The sequence below is a fragment of the Salminus brasiliensis genome, chromosome 23 (assembly GCF_030463535.1).
Source record: "Salminus brasiliensis chromosome 23, fSalBra1.hap2, whole genome shotgun sequence".
Classification (NCBI taxonomy): Eukaryota; Metazoa; Chordata; class Actinopteri; order Characiformes; family Bryconidae; genus Salminus; species Salminus brasiliensis.
Window position 1 is genome coordinate 10791755 of NC_132900.1, and position 16549 is coordinate 10808303.

The following is a 16549-nucleotide window of genomic DNA, read 5'->3' on the forward strand; positions in this document are numbered from 1 at the left end:
AGCAGCCTCAATAATAATAATAAAAAAGTATGCTGTCAGCTTCACAATTCTTAAATTTACGGCTGGGCTGTTGTTCAGAAACTGTATCCAAGGCCAGTGCACAAGGAAACATAACTGGATATAAAAAGCTCAGGCATAAATCCTTCGGCGGTTGACAGGCATGATATGGCCTGATGGTCATGTGATGTAAAATGGTCTGATGAGTTGTTATTTTGCTCCTTTCCATCTGGACATGCTTATGTTTGGAGAAAGCAAAAGGAGGTCTTTAACCCAGAGTAGCATGTTGCCAAGTGATCCGCACCGATATGGACAGTCCTCCCAGTCGTGGGAGTTACTAGATCCTATTATTGCCCTGCATGGTCATAAAATGGGCAATGGTTATGAGGCCATTTTATAAGGCCAGGTGCACCCTGTGGTGTAAAAACGCTTCCTACTAGTCATGCTCATAATGCAGGACAATAATGGCTTCATACCCACTGCTAAATCAATTTAGGTAGTTTCATGAACACCAGGATGAAATCAAATGCCGTCGAATGGCTCCCCGATCTCCACATCTAAATCTCCTTCAACCTTAAAGGGACAGTTTAGAGAGCAATGCAGATTTCCATCTCTCCATCCTCTGAGAACAGTCGAGCATCTCATTTCACAGAGCTCAGAAAAAAAGGGTACTTCCACTCACTGGTCACTTTATTAGAAACACCTGCCTTACAATATATGTGTACATTTAAATAATGCAGCTCATCTGTTGCTATACAACTCATCAGCCCCTCTCTATGCCAGGGGTACCTACATTTATTTGATTAATATGTAGCTTAATAACAGAAACTACCACAATAAGATTATAATAAGTTATATATAGTGAATAACAATGTAGCTTGATGATATAATACCACAATGAGACTATAATAGTTTGTTAATAGAAAATACTACAACAAGACCATAATCTATATAAATAACCCCCACAAGTCATATAAAGTAACACTTTACATACCACAATGAGACTATAATTCATATATATACACACACACACACACACACACACACAGTGTATATATATACACTATATATAGTATATATGTATATATACGACTACAGAATGACGCAGAACTTCAGAGTTCTATAGATATCAGTGTGAGTTGAGCATTTGAGGCTAAGGTTGGTCAGTTTCTGACCACAGGGCTGCTGTTGACAAGATATTATTTGAGAGGTGGGCCACTGTCAACACAGCAGTGCTGCTGACATGACATGGTAGAGTTTGTGGAGTGTGTGTGTGCGTGTGTGCTCTGGTATGAATGTATATGGTGGTGACATATATTGAGACTGATCCACAACCCAACAATATCCAGCCTAGAGTGACTCTATGGTCAGAAACTGACCATTAATGTAGGGCTAGAGACTGACTGCCACAAATTGTGCATCAGAACATACTTCAAAACCGTACTTCAAAACTGCAAGGGGTAGATGTTTCCCATAAAGTGGTCAGCAAATGTACATGAGCCTGCACACACACACACAAACACACACACACAAACACACACACACACACACACACACACACACACACACACACACACACACACACACACACACACACTCAGGTGTCCTTTAACCAAAGGAAAAATAAATGGTGACTCGCTGGCTATCTCTGGAGCAATTAAAGGCTGAGATGTGTGTGCGTGTGTGTTATAGCATGTGTGTGTATGTGTGTGTGTTCAAGTCTTGCTGGGACCAGCTAATCTAACACAGCAGGGCTCATGCCCATAACATAACGGTCCGGCTCGGAAACAGAACCCACCCGTTCAAAGTGATTTGCATGGCGACAGGAAACAGCCAATAGGAACGTACAATGGCGCAGATGTCCTTGTTGCCGATGACATCAGCAGAGGTGACCTCCAATCTAGGAAATAGCTCTCATGCATGAGCTGAAAAGCTTCTGTCTAATTGAAACTATTCCCTCGCTATCTCTGAATGTGATCCGCTAATAGTCCCCCAACTCACACACACTCTATGCTGCTGTGCGAGCTCGGGGCACGGCCGTATCTGATTCATTCAGCTTATGGAAAATAATTAGCGGATGGTAGGTTTCTGGTAATAGAGCGCAGAGTGTAAAAATACCCCTATTCAGAAACCGCAATACAATAAGCCAGAAGAGATTGCGATCTATGGCACACTGGGACAGCACTACAGTATTCATAGTGAAAAACTGTAATCGTATTATTCAATGTATGTGTGTACCATGCAGTTAACTATAGATATATGCCTCTGTTAATACAGAATGAAGTGACACAAACAAGGAAAACGCTGTATGTAGTCATGGTCATACACCTTAAGGCATTGAATTGCACATGCAGCATGAGTAATCTCCATAGAAAAGCACTGTCAATTGAAGGAGACGTTCTAGAGAAGCCCACATGAAGCTAAGCTCATCAATGCCAATGCAGGGGTTTAAAATCCTTCAGCATTAAGCAGTGGAGCAGTGGAACTGTGTTCCCTGGAATGGTTGAGCTTTCATGCAGTATCTCTGGGATGAGCTGGAGTCCCCCCACATCAGCACCTGACCTCACTGATGCATATGTGGCTGAACACAACCAAACCCTCACAACAAATTTCATCTAACATCAACTGTAAAGCCAGCCAGTTAGAAAAGGAACACAAAATAATACCCAAATAATACCCTTGATTTCTGAAGAAACAATGCAAAAGCAGGTGTCTACAAACTTATATGGACAAAAGTATTGGGACACCAGCTCATTTGTTGTTTTTGATGGAGTAACTGTCTCTACTGTACAGAAAAGGCTTTCTACTAGAATTCAGAGCATTGCCTTGAGTATTTGATTGCATTCAGCAACAAGAGCATTAATAAGGTCAGGATGTTGGATGATCACCACCCTCACTAAGCCCCAACTCATCCCATAAGTACTGAATGGCACACCATCATTCCAGAGAACACTCAATGCTGGGGGCTTTACAATCCTCTAGCCCAAACCTGGTATTAGGTATCTGCTCCAGAGGGCCCTATTCTATTGGCAATACTTGTCTACAGGGATGAGACAAGCGGTGTGTGTGTGTGTGTGTGTGTGTGTGTGTGTGTGTGTGTGTGTGTGTGTGTGTGTGTGTGTGTGTGTGTGTGCGCATTTATCATCAGCAATAGGTGCAACTTAAAATTAACACAATGCATTCAATTAGACGGGGTGTCCACAAACAAATAATGCATGTCAGACTGTTCAATGGCAATTTCATGCACTGGTAAATTTACTCACTTATTCAGTGTGATGATTTTTTCAATTTAAAATCTACCTCATAAACCAATCAGTGTCCTTATTCTGGTAAGTGGAAGATCAGCAGAATCCACATAATGTCAGAATCCTCCCGTTTTCCAACAGGGATGTTATTGGTTCCTACGAGCAGAGTAAAATAGAGTGTACACACCCACACACACCCACAGTGTGCACCACCTATACTTAACCGCCCTGTTGAATATGTAAAAGACGGATTGGCAACAGTTAATTACATGCTTCCCAGAGCCAATCCCAGGCACGCAGCAACACTTCAGTTGAGTGCTCTGTTCCCGAAGAACGCGAAACGTGGGGACAACATGCAAAGTGAAGAGCTCACGTGAAGAGACACAGGGATACAGGAAGGAGCTTACAACCATAACTACACTATTGAATATGACCGATGACTGATTATATTTATTATATAGTATTTTTTACATGTATTTACTGCACATGAAGTGCCTGTGTACATGTGGTGAACTCAAAGACATTCAAAATATAACAAAAGATGGATGGTCAGACAGACAGACACGTGGACAGATAAATGACAGGTGCACAACTGGATGGAGGGACGGCCGGGGGGACAGGCAGATGGACAGACAGATGAAAGGTTAGATGGATAGGTGGATGGATGATGGACAGATTGCTAGATGAATGGATGGATAGATGGGTGATGAGCAGATGGATGGACGAATGGATGAAGAAAAGCTGGATAGACAGATGGATAGGTGGATGACGGCTGCATCAGAAAAGTGGACAGATGGACGTACAGATGAATGGACGGATGGATGAAGTAGAGCTAGATAGATATATGGATAAATGGATGATGGGTGGATGGATGCACAGCTGGACAGATAGATGCATCCATCATGCAGACAGAAAAGTAGACGGATGGCTGGATAGATAGATGGATGATTAACAGATGGATGGATGTATGGACAGGTGGATGATGGACTGGTGGATGGACAGACTATGCCAATAGGTTCATGATTATCTGCTCCACAGTATCCTATTCTATTGGCAATACGTTTCTACAGAGACTAGACAAGCAGTTTGTGTATTTGCATATCTGTGTCAGCAATGGGTGCAACTTAAAGTAGCTGAACGCATTCATTAGAAGGGGTGTCCAAAAACATTTGAACATGGTGTAGATGGAACAGTGAATGGACGGACAGTTTGATAGATAGACAAACAGGCGATGGATGGATGGATGATGGACGGGTGGAGGACATATGGATGGACGGACGGACGGTCAGATGGATAGATAGATTAACAGGTGGACGGATGGATAGATGAATGATGGACAGAAAGATTAGTAGATAATGATGTATAGTGTGTGTGTGGGGGGGGGGGTGTTCTCCAGGGTGGCAGTTTGAGCAGGGAAGTCTCTAAGCTGTGATTTAAGGCTCAGAGTGAGGTTGGAGGGCTGGGTCCTAAAAATATCATCACACCCTGCATTTAGACACACACACACACACACACACACACACACACACACTATTTAAACTAAAGCAGATGTGTTACTATGGGTGAAATATGGAGTGGTACAGCTGGCATTACTGTCCTGTACAGTGTCTGTTACTGCTTGACCTCTCTCTCTCTCTTTCTGCAACACACACACACACACACACACACACACACACACACACACACACACACACACACACACACACACACACACACCTGGTTTCTTTCCCAAACATATCCACAAACACTCACCCAGGACTAAACGTATACACACTCCCACTCTGACACACCCAGAGCCACACACACACACACACACACACACACACACACACACACACACACACAAACCAGAGTTCCTTTACTGTTCAGCTTGCACGGAAAAGCCATCTGAAGTGACGCATACAGTCAACAGTCCAGATCTGCTTAATGAGTGCTGGGCTCTCTGCCCCTGGGTGAGTTTCACTAAGCTTATAAGAAAACTCCATGCAAGCGACAGATCAACAGGAACACAGACTAAGAGAGATAGACAGACCACCTCATCCCCAACTCATCCCAAAGGTTTTGGATGGAGCACCGTCCATAATTCCAAAGAACACAGTTCCACTGCTCAATGCTGGGGGGCTTCATACCCCTCTAGCCCATGCCAGACATTAGGCATGGTGCAGAGAAGCAGAGTCTCCTATTCTATTGGCAATATTTCTACAGGGACTAGACAAGTTGACTGTGTGCGCATTTGCACAACTGTGTCAGCAATGGCTGCAATTTAAAGTAGCTGAATGCATGACATATATGCAATGACATATAGTGTAATTAGACATACAGAGAGACAGATAATCGGACAGATATGTAGATAGGAAGTAAATGGACAGAGTTGGAAAGACAAAGAGACAGTAAGATAGACAGACAGACCGATAATTAGAGTTTGACTGACAGACAAATAGACAGATAAACAGACAGAAAGTTGGACAGACAGATATGTAGATTAGATGTAATTAGACAGCTAGAGTTGGAAAGACGATAGACAGATGGACGGACAGACAGACAGACAGACAGACAGACATGATGTTGGAAAAGTAATCAGCCTTAACATTAAAACCACCTTCCTAACCAGCTGACAGCTCTGACCTATTGAAAAATGGACTCCGCTGGACATAGAATTAGTCCCTTTAGAAAAGCATTGCAGATAAACATGAACCTACTGACACTGCCTAATGCCAGGCAGGGGTAGCATTGAGCTGTGGAACTGCATTCTCTAAAATGATGGATGGTGCTCCATACAAACTGTTGAGAGGAGTTGGGAAGTAGGGGATGAGGTGGAGTGATGATCATCCAGCATCCTGACCTCACTAACTATTTACTCTTGTTGTTGAATGCAATCAAATCCCCACAGCAATGCTCCAACAACTAGTAGTCTGGAATAATGGGCTGGTTGTTTACAGCTCAGACTGCGTGAGAGATCATTTAAAGACACTGTAGCTCATCAAACCATCATTTCATGGTCACTTGAGTCAGAGCTATTAGACGAATGACTGCATGATTAGAGAGTAATCCTCAAGTAATAGCTACCAGCACGAGAAGAACATACAACAATACAGAGTTACTGTGTGTGTGTGTGTGTGGAGCTGGGCTTTGTCCTTGTCTTTTGAGTTCAGAAGCTACTGCAGCCAGTACAGCCAACAGTTGGGGCCTGGCCTTTCTCCCAACACACACATACACGATTAGTCCAAAAGCAGATTCTCTGATTCAGCCTCTCCTCCCTAATCCACAGCCCATGGAAAATAATCACTGCCCAAGCATCCTCACCACAGACTCACCACTGCACTGAGAGAGAGCGAGAGAGAGAGAGAGAGAGAGAGAGAGAGAGAGAGAGAGATTGTGTGTGTGTGTGTGTGTGTGTGTGTGTGTGTGTGTGTGTGTGTGTGTGTGTGTGTGCGCATACTTCCCATAGTGTCCCAGGCATCAGTCACCTCAGCCACCACTGTTTGGCAGTGCTGTGTGTGCGCACAAGTGCGTGTGTGTGTGTGTGTGTGTGTGTGTGTGTGTGTGTGTGTGTGTGTGTGTGTTTTGAAAGGAGGAAAAAAAGGAGTAAAAGAAAGATGTTTCTAATGGAGTTAGAGAACTCAGTCAACTCACTGATAAAGCCACAACTGAATATTTCTCATGCTGTACACAGCAGTGGCATTTATGCAGTGTCTTTGCTGTCTTTTTGGTTTGTACAATGTGATGATCTCTTTTCTGGACAGCTCTCTTATCTCATATTCCTAACATGATATCAAACGTCACAGTTGACAGTCCAGTCCAGGTATTTGATGTGTTCTATCTTAAGCACACCTGATGCACCTAATGAGGCCCTTGATATATATATATATATATATATATATATATATATATATATATATATATATATATATATACACATACTGTGACACCTGCTCATAGTTTCCTCCGACCCTGTACGTTATGGATGGATGGGTGGATCGATGGATGGACAGACGGACGGACCGATGGATGTCTAATGGAACATAGTTTGGAGAACTCAACAGTAACTTCACTGATAAAGTCACAACTGAATATTTCTCATGCTGTAGACAGCATGTTTATGCAGTGTTCACACACACACATACACACGTAAACACACACACACACTCAGTCAACGCTTTTAGCTCTAAGCTTCAAGTTCCTAAAACTTCAAACAGAATGAGTACTAGCTTTTAGTGCAAAAGCTTTTGCGTGCTCTGTCAAACTCTACATCACTTTGTCTTTGTAATTCCGAGGCTATGCAGTCTCCTTTATAATGTAGTGCAGAACTTCACTGATCAAAAGCCAGAAGATTTGCCTAAGAAATGAGATCCTTCATATTTTGTTTCCAGCAGTATTTCGCTACAGTACATCAGTACTTTTTTTTCACAGCCTGAGTAAAATAATAATATCATAGCAATCTTCCTTTCGCATGAGCTGAATTTGGATCATTTTTATATTTGTTTTATATATATTTACATTTAAACTAATAAACCTCCCTTCATTGGGCTGTGACATAGTAGAACTTTGTTCCCTTGGGTGGTAGAGCTTCATCCAGTACCATCCAGGGTGAGCAAGAGTGTCGATTGTGATCCAGAACCAAATCAACCCATACACACACACACACACACACACACACACACACACACACACATATATATATATATATATATATGTGTGCTCTAACCTTTGGTGTGAGATCAGACCTCTTGAAAGTGATCTTATTTTGGGTCATCTCTGATCTTTTCTAGCATGAGCAGCCCTGAATTCCAGACTGCTGTACTGTGGCGTCTGGCATTTCACATGGACCCATTTTTGGTAACAAGTTTGGACAGTGCAGTCAGAATTTAATCATTGTTTGGTGCATTTGAATGTTTAAACATCTCCAAATGTCATCGCTAAATGTCGAGACGTCCATGCCTAGACGTTTTTCTGCATTTTCTGCAGCTTTTAGAGAGTCAATAACAGAGACAGACAGGAAAGAAAAGGAGCGAGAGAGAGAGAGCGCAGTAAGAAAGAGATGAGATACAGACAACCAATAGACACAGAGACATTGAACAAGTGTGTGCGATAGAGAGAGCGCGAGAGCAAGCGAGAAGGCAAGAGACTAACAAAAAGAGATGACAGAGAGAACTGCAGAGAACAGAGTGCGAGAGCAAGCAAGAGACAGAAAGACAAAACAGACATATACAATAAGAATGAGTGAGAAAGCGAGAGCAAGAAAACAAACGAGACAGACAGAACAGAGGGACCAAGAATTAGAGAGAAAACTACAGATGTGAGAGTGAGAAAAAGAGAAAGTACAAACAAAGAAAGAGAGCTATGACAGAAAGAAATATACAAAGAGAGAGAATAAGAGAAATACCAACAACAAAAGAGAGAGAGAACGAGAGAGAGAGAGAGCAAGAGAGACAGACATAAAACAGAGAGACATACAAAGAGAAAGAGAGCGAGAGAGAACAAGAGAGAGAGAGAACAAGAGAGAGAGCGCAAGAGAGCGAGCGAGAGAGAGAAAAAATGTACGAGAGTGTGAGACAGGGACGGGGTGAGAGCAAATAATCAAGTAAGAGAGAAAGAAAACAGAGAAATACAAAGGCAGAACGAGACCGTGTCAGAAAGACAATAAGAAACAGACAGCAGATAGAGAGAGAATGAGGGAGCGAGCGAGCAGGTGGAAGAAAGAGAGAGAAATTAAGAACATTAAGACAGAGAAATACAAACAACAAAGGGAGACACGCACACACACACACACACAACACAGAAAGACATACAAAGACAGTGAGAGAGGGAGAGCGAGTGAGAGATAATACAAGAGAAAGAGAGAGAGAATGAGCAAGAGCATGAGATAGAGAGAGCGCGTGAGAGCAAATGAGAGAGAACTAGCGTGTAAGTGAGAAAGAGAGCATAACTATACTATTTTCTCATTCTCTTCCCCTAAACCCACCCTGTGAGGTGAACAGCTTGAATGCATGAATACACACACACACACACACACACCATATGTCTAACTCAATCGTCAAACCTCTACAGAGCAGCTCTCTCTAAACTGCCCCAGACTACTGCTAAACTTCATTAAGGGAAATGACTGCCTCACCAGACTACTAAACACACACATCCCAAACCACAATCTAGTGCCCTTGATGGGGAGCACTGACTTCTTCTTGGGACACTTCTGGGTGTTCTTTGACTATACAGTATGTGCACTTCTGAATGGCTGGTGAAGTGAATTAGTCACATGCGCTTTGTAAACAGGACACAACGATGAGGCAAGTGTGTGTGTTTGTGTGTGTGATGTGGCATGTGGCAGAATCCAAGAGCATGTGACAGAAGGGCAGCCATGTTGGATCTAGCTCCTGATGGTCTGTTTCCAGACACCCTGCAGATTCACACTGGGCTCAGTGACCACTCACCATCAAAGCTCTTGTACTGGCTGGTCAGCGAGGCCTGCAGGGTGCGTCCAGATTCTTTCACCTGGTCCTCAAACTCCCTCCTGCTCAGGTTGGACAGGTTCTCCTCCATTTGGCTCGTACAACAGGTGTAGCCTTGTGGACACACGCGCAAGTGCTCACCTACAGGGAGACGGAGAGAGAAAGAGGGTGAGTTGTTGACCTTTGTTCTTTGAAAAAGAGCTTTATATTTATATAGAGGTTCTTTGAGTTCAAATATCAGAACCCTAGTGATATAGAGGACCATTAAGGAACAGGCTTTCTATCAATGAGGAGAAGTAGGCCAAGACAAATTATGCATTCAAATGATTCTGTGGACCATTTTTAAAAGGGCTTATATATTCATATTTTCTTGAATTTAAGTCTTGTTAATTGTTAATCCGGCTCCTCAGGGCCCTTCCAAAGTATGTCTTACGCATATCTTCCCACAGTCTAATAAAGGTCTGCTGTGTTCCACCAGTATTGCTCTTCTCTCTATGTGGAATGGGCGGTCCCAAAAGTGGGTCAGGTCTACATCAGCATATCACTGACCGATCACAAGCAACACAGAGAGCTAACTAGATATAGATACAAGCGGTGATGGACACGGGGCATCAGTCGTGGCTCTAGCTTTAGCTTGCCATGTTTAGATAAAGCTAAACATGGCAAGCTAAAGCTAGAGCCACGACTGATGCCCCGTGTCCATCACCGCTTGTATCTATATCTAGGCTGAAACCTCAGTAAAAACCTATAGACAGACATACATCCAGTGCACTAAACAGATATTTACAATAACAATAAGCACAATAACACCTAAAAAACACTTCATTTTAATCTTTAAAAAAATCAGGCACGATTAACCGGCAAGTTTACACGACTGTAAATTGCCTAGCTTGCCAAAATAAATAAATAAATACTTAAGTAATTTAATATTTAATATTTGACTAACTAGGAAAGGTTGGAAAAAACAACAGTAAAACCACACAGTTTTACTGTAGTTTACGATATACTCATACGATATATATATATATATATATAAGAGAATGCACCAGAAATGCACGCACGCGCACACACACACATACACACGTGTGTATGTGTGTATATATGTGTGTGTGTGTATGTGTGTGTATGCATTCACACACACACACACACACACACACACACACACACACATATATATACACACATACACACGTGTGTATGTGTGTGTGTGCGCGTGTGTGTGCGCGTGCGTGCATTTCTGGTGCATTCCCTTATAGAACACTTTTAATATTAAAATATTAATGAGTCAAAATGATTGATGGGTGACTCCATCATACTCAATCCAAAGCTACAGCTGTATCCAACTGTAAAAACTGCAAAATGTGCAAGAAGTATGTTGCTGAAACGGAAGCTGCTGTGTGCTGCACATCCCATAATACTAATGTGAGCACAAGAACACGACAAGGTCTGCAAAATACACTGCAAATTGAGAGAGAAGAATTCTGGGAAAACAGAGAAAGAAATGGAGAGAGGAGCATGAACACCATTATCTTCATGTACTAAGAACGTTTTTTAGGTTTCAGTACAGACTGATTCAAGTAGGGACAGTAATGGTCTCACATGAACCTCAACTTAAAATTAGGCCTGAAAGTGAAATACCTCAGTAGAGCTCTGCAGGTGTGCAGATGGAGAGGCAGGATGGCAGGATATGCTAATCTGCAGTGTTATTCATAGCCAACAGCTCCTGCTGTCCATCCCTCATCTCGCCCAACATGGTATAGCCAACAAAAGCACTCTATAAAGAGAACTGATGAAACAACCTAAGAGCCTTATTATTGAACCCGCCAAGAACTTTGATAGCTTCACCCCTGATATTTATATTATACACTTTGTGATATAATCGAATAAATATAAATATTATCAATTATTTTCATTATTGCTCTTAATCATTTAGCTCAGCCTTTAATGGAAGTGTATGCGTACAAATATGTTCATGTTCAGAGTGCTCAACACAGTGTTGAAGCTCTGCATGAAGGAAAAGTTCCCTCTGAAACAGAAAGGAAACTTTAGCGCGCGTTTGATGAATGTTTCAGTTCATTAATCTGAAACCCAGACGGGCTGTGCAGACTGGTCTAATACACTCCAGCCACGGTTACACCAGACCCAGAATTAAACAAGAGCTAAGTGGATGTGAATACTGATGAAGGAGTGAGGAGTGCATCACTGTTCAGTTATATATCCTCCTTATATCTCCACTTACCCGCCACTTCAGAGGGCCTGCCCCCCTAATCTGCAGATCTAAACACTGCTGAACCTTCACAGTGCACCCACTCGATCTTTAAAGAACTGTCCAACAGGCAGGATCGCTGACCCACTTGAAGGGCTGCTGACAAGAAACCTTGTATCAACAGAACAGCAACTTCCCAGCAACCTTCCCAAGCGTCCCAGTTTTATCCCAGTGGAACTCTGGAACGCTGGTTGGTGCTCCATCCAATACTTTTGGGATGGAGTAGGGGAGTCGGGGTGGTGGTCATTCAACATCCAGACCTAACTAATGCTCTTGTCGCTGAATTCAATCAATATTCACAGGAATGCTCCAACAGCTAGTAGAAAGCCTTCTCTGGACAGTAAAGACAGTTACTCCAACAAAAGCAGAGTAGTCTGTTCATCAGGAAATTTGGACACAACGTAAAAAAACTTCCAGATTTACATTACCTACAAGATCCTTTACACCTGGCCTCGTCATGGGACCAATACCTGGATGGTATCCTGATAGGATTATAGCCATATGCGTTTACACTGGGTAGTCTGATTGCTGTGTGGGACTTATTACATTTATTACGGTTGTACTGGAAGGGATTTTGGTCTTGGAATGGGTGTTGGTATAGCTGGCCGGCACAGGACGATGCATCAAAGCTGGGTACCCGGTGCTTTTCTCAAAGTCTGTTGGTTGTCTGGTGATGCTGAATCAGTGACAGTTTGAAAAGAGGCGTGGCTTCCTCACCCTCCCAGTGTCAGAAGTATTGGATGTGGGGGGGGGGGGTACACCAGCAAGATGGAGGTATAGTAAATGAGCTTAAACAAAAGTGAGTGAGCGCGAGAGTGGAAACGCTAGGATGAGAGAGTAAGAGAGAGGTTCTTTGTGTGCTTGATCACATCCACAATCCTCACTCAAATGAAAGCAATGAAAGCACTTTACGGTGCGAGTTTGACTCCTGCAGCTTTCCGGAAGTAATAACCGTGATTCACACACACACACACACACACACACACACACACACACACACACACACACACACACACACACACACACACACACACACACGTTAAAGGAGTTAAAGGAGTTCAAAGGAAGTCTCTGGTTTTACAAGCTGGAACTGGATGATAAATAATTTTTCCCTGCATTTACTCCCTTAGAGACGCTGTCTGTGTGTGTGTGTGTGTGTGTGTGTACGCGCATGCATGTCTTCCGTGGCTGCCAGCTTGGGTGTGTCTCAACTTCCAAAATACCAAAATAGCATGAACCTACCTTTAGGACTGTGTGTGTGTGCGCTTGTGTGTGTGTGTGTGTGTGTGTGTGTGTGTGTGTGTGTGTGTGTGTGTGTGTCAGCAGGGACAAGCACAATCTGTCAGAAGCAGGATGCTTGTTGTAAAGAGCTGGGCTGTTTGCCATGCCTACCCCCAGCTTCACCATCCAAACTGAGAGAGCGAGAGAGACAGCTAGATAGAGAGGCCCGGACAGACAGACTGAAATAGAGAAGCACAGACAAACAAACACAGGGGGAGACTGACAGAGAGACAGACACAGAAAGAGAGAGAGAGACAGAAAAAGAGAGAGAGAGAGAGACAGAAAAAGAGAGAGAGAGAGAGAGAGAGAGAGAGAGAGAGAGAGAGAGAGAGAGAGAGAGAGAGAGAGAAAGGAGAGAGAAAGAAAGGAGAGAGAGAGAGAGAGAGAGAGAGAGAGAGAGAGAGAGAGAGAGAGAGAGAGAGAGAGAGAGAGAGAGAGAGAGAGAGAGAGAGAGACACGATCAGAAGAAATGAGCTAAAAAGTATTAAGACTGAACTAGAAACCGGGACATAAGAGTAAATGCAGTGCCTCCCTGTTTCACTGTGTTTATCAGAAGCAGTCAGTCGTCTTTGTGTGTGTGTGTGTGTGTGTGTGTGTGTGTGTGTGTGTGTGTGTGTGTGTGTGTGTGTTTAGAGCATTGAGAGGAGAACAGTGGAGAACAGCGGCATAAGTGGCATCGACACACTCCTCACCAGAGACCAGAGCAATTCTCCCAGCATTAACTTATCACAGCTCCCTGGAGAGGAACAACCCTATTAGGATCCAATTGGGAGACATAAAACGAGGACAGAACGAGATAAACTTTAACTGTGTATGTGTTCAACTGAGACAGACACACACACACACTCAAAGAGAAAGCCTATTTATAGACTCTGGAAGGAAGGAAGACAATCTATAAATTGAAAGGATTTCAGGGCAGAAAGAGCCTGTTTTCTTCATCAGCCTACAGCTGTAATTGACAGTGTGTGTGTGTGTGTGTGAATGTGTGGCTGCTATGTGCAGACGTTTGTAGATGCTTGCTCGTCTAACGTTTCTTTTGAAATCACGGTATTTGACACCTTTTGCTGCAGTAACAGCTTCTACTCTCTGAGAAGGATTTCCACTTGATGTTGGAACATTGCAGTAAGAATCTGACTGCATTCATCCACAGAAGCATTAGTGAACACAGCATGTAGGCTAGGTATCAGTGGTCGGGTTGCTCCGGTGTTGCTAAGTGATTAATAGTGGTTGCTACGATGTTGTTAGGTGGTTGCTGTGGTACCCCAGGTGGTTTCTATGGTTGTTGCTATGGTATTCCATGTGATTGCTATGGGGTTGCTAAGTTGTTGCTAAGCCTTTGCTATAATATCCCAATTGGTGGCTAGATGATTGTTATAGTATTGCAATGTAATTGCTAGCTATTTCAGGCCATAATACTTCTTAGTGGTTACTAGGGTGTTGCTAAGTGGCTGCTAGACTAAAGTATGTTATAGTATTGCAAGATGATAGCTAGGTATTTCAGGTGGTTGCCATGATATTGCGAGTCGCTAGATGTTTGCTATGCAGTTGCCACAGTATCCCAGATGGTTGCTAAGGTGTCTCAGATGGTATTTGTCCTATGGGACAAATATTACGTTGGAAAACAAAGAGTGAGACAGTCAGTCAGGGGGTGAGAAAGCTCGAGAGAGAGAGAGAGAGAGAGAGAGACACACACACACACACACACACACACACACACACACACACACACACACACACACTCTTGAATGTCCTATTAAATGCATTCTCCAACTTATATCAATTACTGCTGTAAGCTCGGACCCCCTGAGTTAATCAGCTGATTCGTCAAATTGTGTTCAGCGCAGCCGGACACACACCAACACAATCCCAGCTCCGGTTCTGCAGAAACCACCCGCAGCCCTACAGTGGCTCAGAAATGCCAGGGTGATGTCTGCTACTGGGCTGTGCTGAAGTCTGAAGGCTGGCTGTGGGTTTTTTATTGGCCTCTGCTGAGTGTGTGTAGGTGTCTCCTGTCTGCCTGCTGGGACGCCAGTTAGGGTGGAGGCTGGAGAAACTGGGAGAGCGTGAAGAAGAGAGAAACCTGCAAATATACGTCCAGAAAGTATGTGTATGTTCCAGTCCAAAGGTGTCACCCTATAGATGGGGTGTCTCTGAAATGTATGGCATTTGAAGGAATCATGTTTGTGTGTGTGTGTATGTGTGTGTACAGTGTATATGTGTGTGGATAAAAACAGCTGACAACATCAAGCAGCTGTGCTGTAGGCTGAGAACTTCCTGTTAAACCCCGGAGCAAGTAACCACACACACACACAGACACACACGCTGTGGTGACTCTGTAGTGTAGTAATGTGATATGGGCTTTATAAATAGTTTCCTGTTGGTCTGCCAGATTTTGCTGAACTCAGGAGCTGCACTGGATGACCTCAGAACCACCCCGCTTCCCTAAAGACCACCTATAAAACCACCCCACTTCCCTGAGGATGTCATCATTCCATCCTTTCTACCAAGTTTTCCCTCAAGGGCTCTTTCAAAATTGCTTACATTACTTGTAACCAGGACCTGAACATACACCATGTCCAAATGTTTGTGGACACCCCTTCTAACAAATGCATCTTGCTACTTTAAGTTGCTCCCTTTGCTGACACAGACGTGCAAATACATACACACAGCTTGTCCAGTACTTGTAGAGAAGTACTACCAACAGAATAGACACACATGAACCTAATGGCACCATGCCACCATGTGATTGGTGTGGCACCACTAACTGCCAGTGAGCTATGACACCCTGTGGGAGACCGGGGTTTGATTGCTGGTCTGGGTGACTGCGCTGTGCAACACCAATAAGAGTACTTGGGTAAGACCCCTAAGAATGCATGTGTCCCAATACTTTTGTCCATATAGTGTATATTATTTTTTTACTTAAACTACATAGCATGACGTTTCTGAGATGCAACAACACTTCGCCCACCGTCACAGTCATATCGGCCTCTGGCTTTGAATGGACACGGCCCGGGACGTCACAGATGCCACGTGACCGGGTTTGCTGCACCTATAAATAAGCGAGCACACCAGTCAGCTGTAGTTCTCGCACACCGAGGCCTTAGGCAGGTCTCTTTATAAATGATCTGACTCTTCAAACCTTGTACAAACACGCAATCGATGCCCGCAAGGCAGGGGAAGCCTACAAGAAGATAGCCAAGTGTTCTCAGCTGTTTATAGTACAATGTGAACTGTTAGGAGTCAGTAAAGATCACAGAAAATGAGTAAAGAGACCTTAAACAAGCTGTGTAGAGCCGAGGTGCTGGATGTGGGAC

At 43.5% G+C, this 16549-nt stretch overlaps 1 protein-coding gene across 1 annotated transcript in view; it reads right to left on the minus strand.

The window, feature by feature from the left end:
- The window catches only part of gpc1b (glypican 1b), a 109459-nt gene that overhangs the window by 42604 nt on the left and 50306 nt on the right, over nt 1-16549 (minus strand). Inside the window, exon 3 of the mRNA XM_072668612.1 lies at nt 9671-9829. Within this exon, the coding sequence (XP_072524713.1) occupies nt 9671-9829 (159 nt within the window). The remainder of the gene's footprint in view (nt 1-9670; nt 9830-16549) is intronic.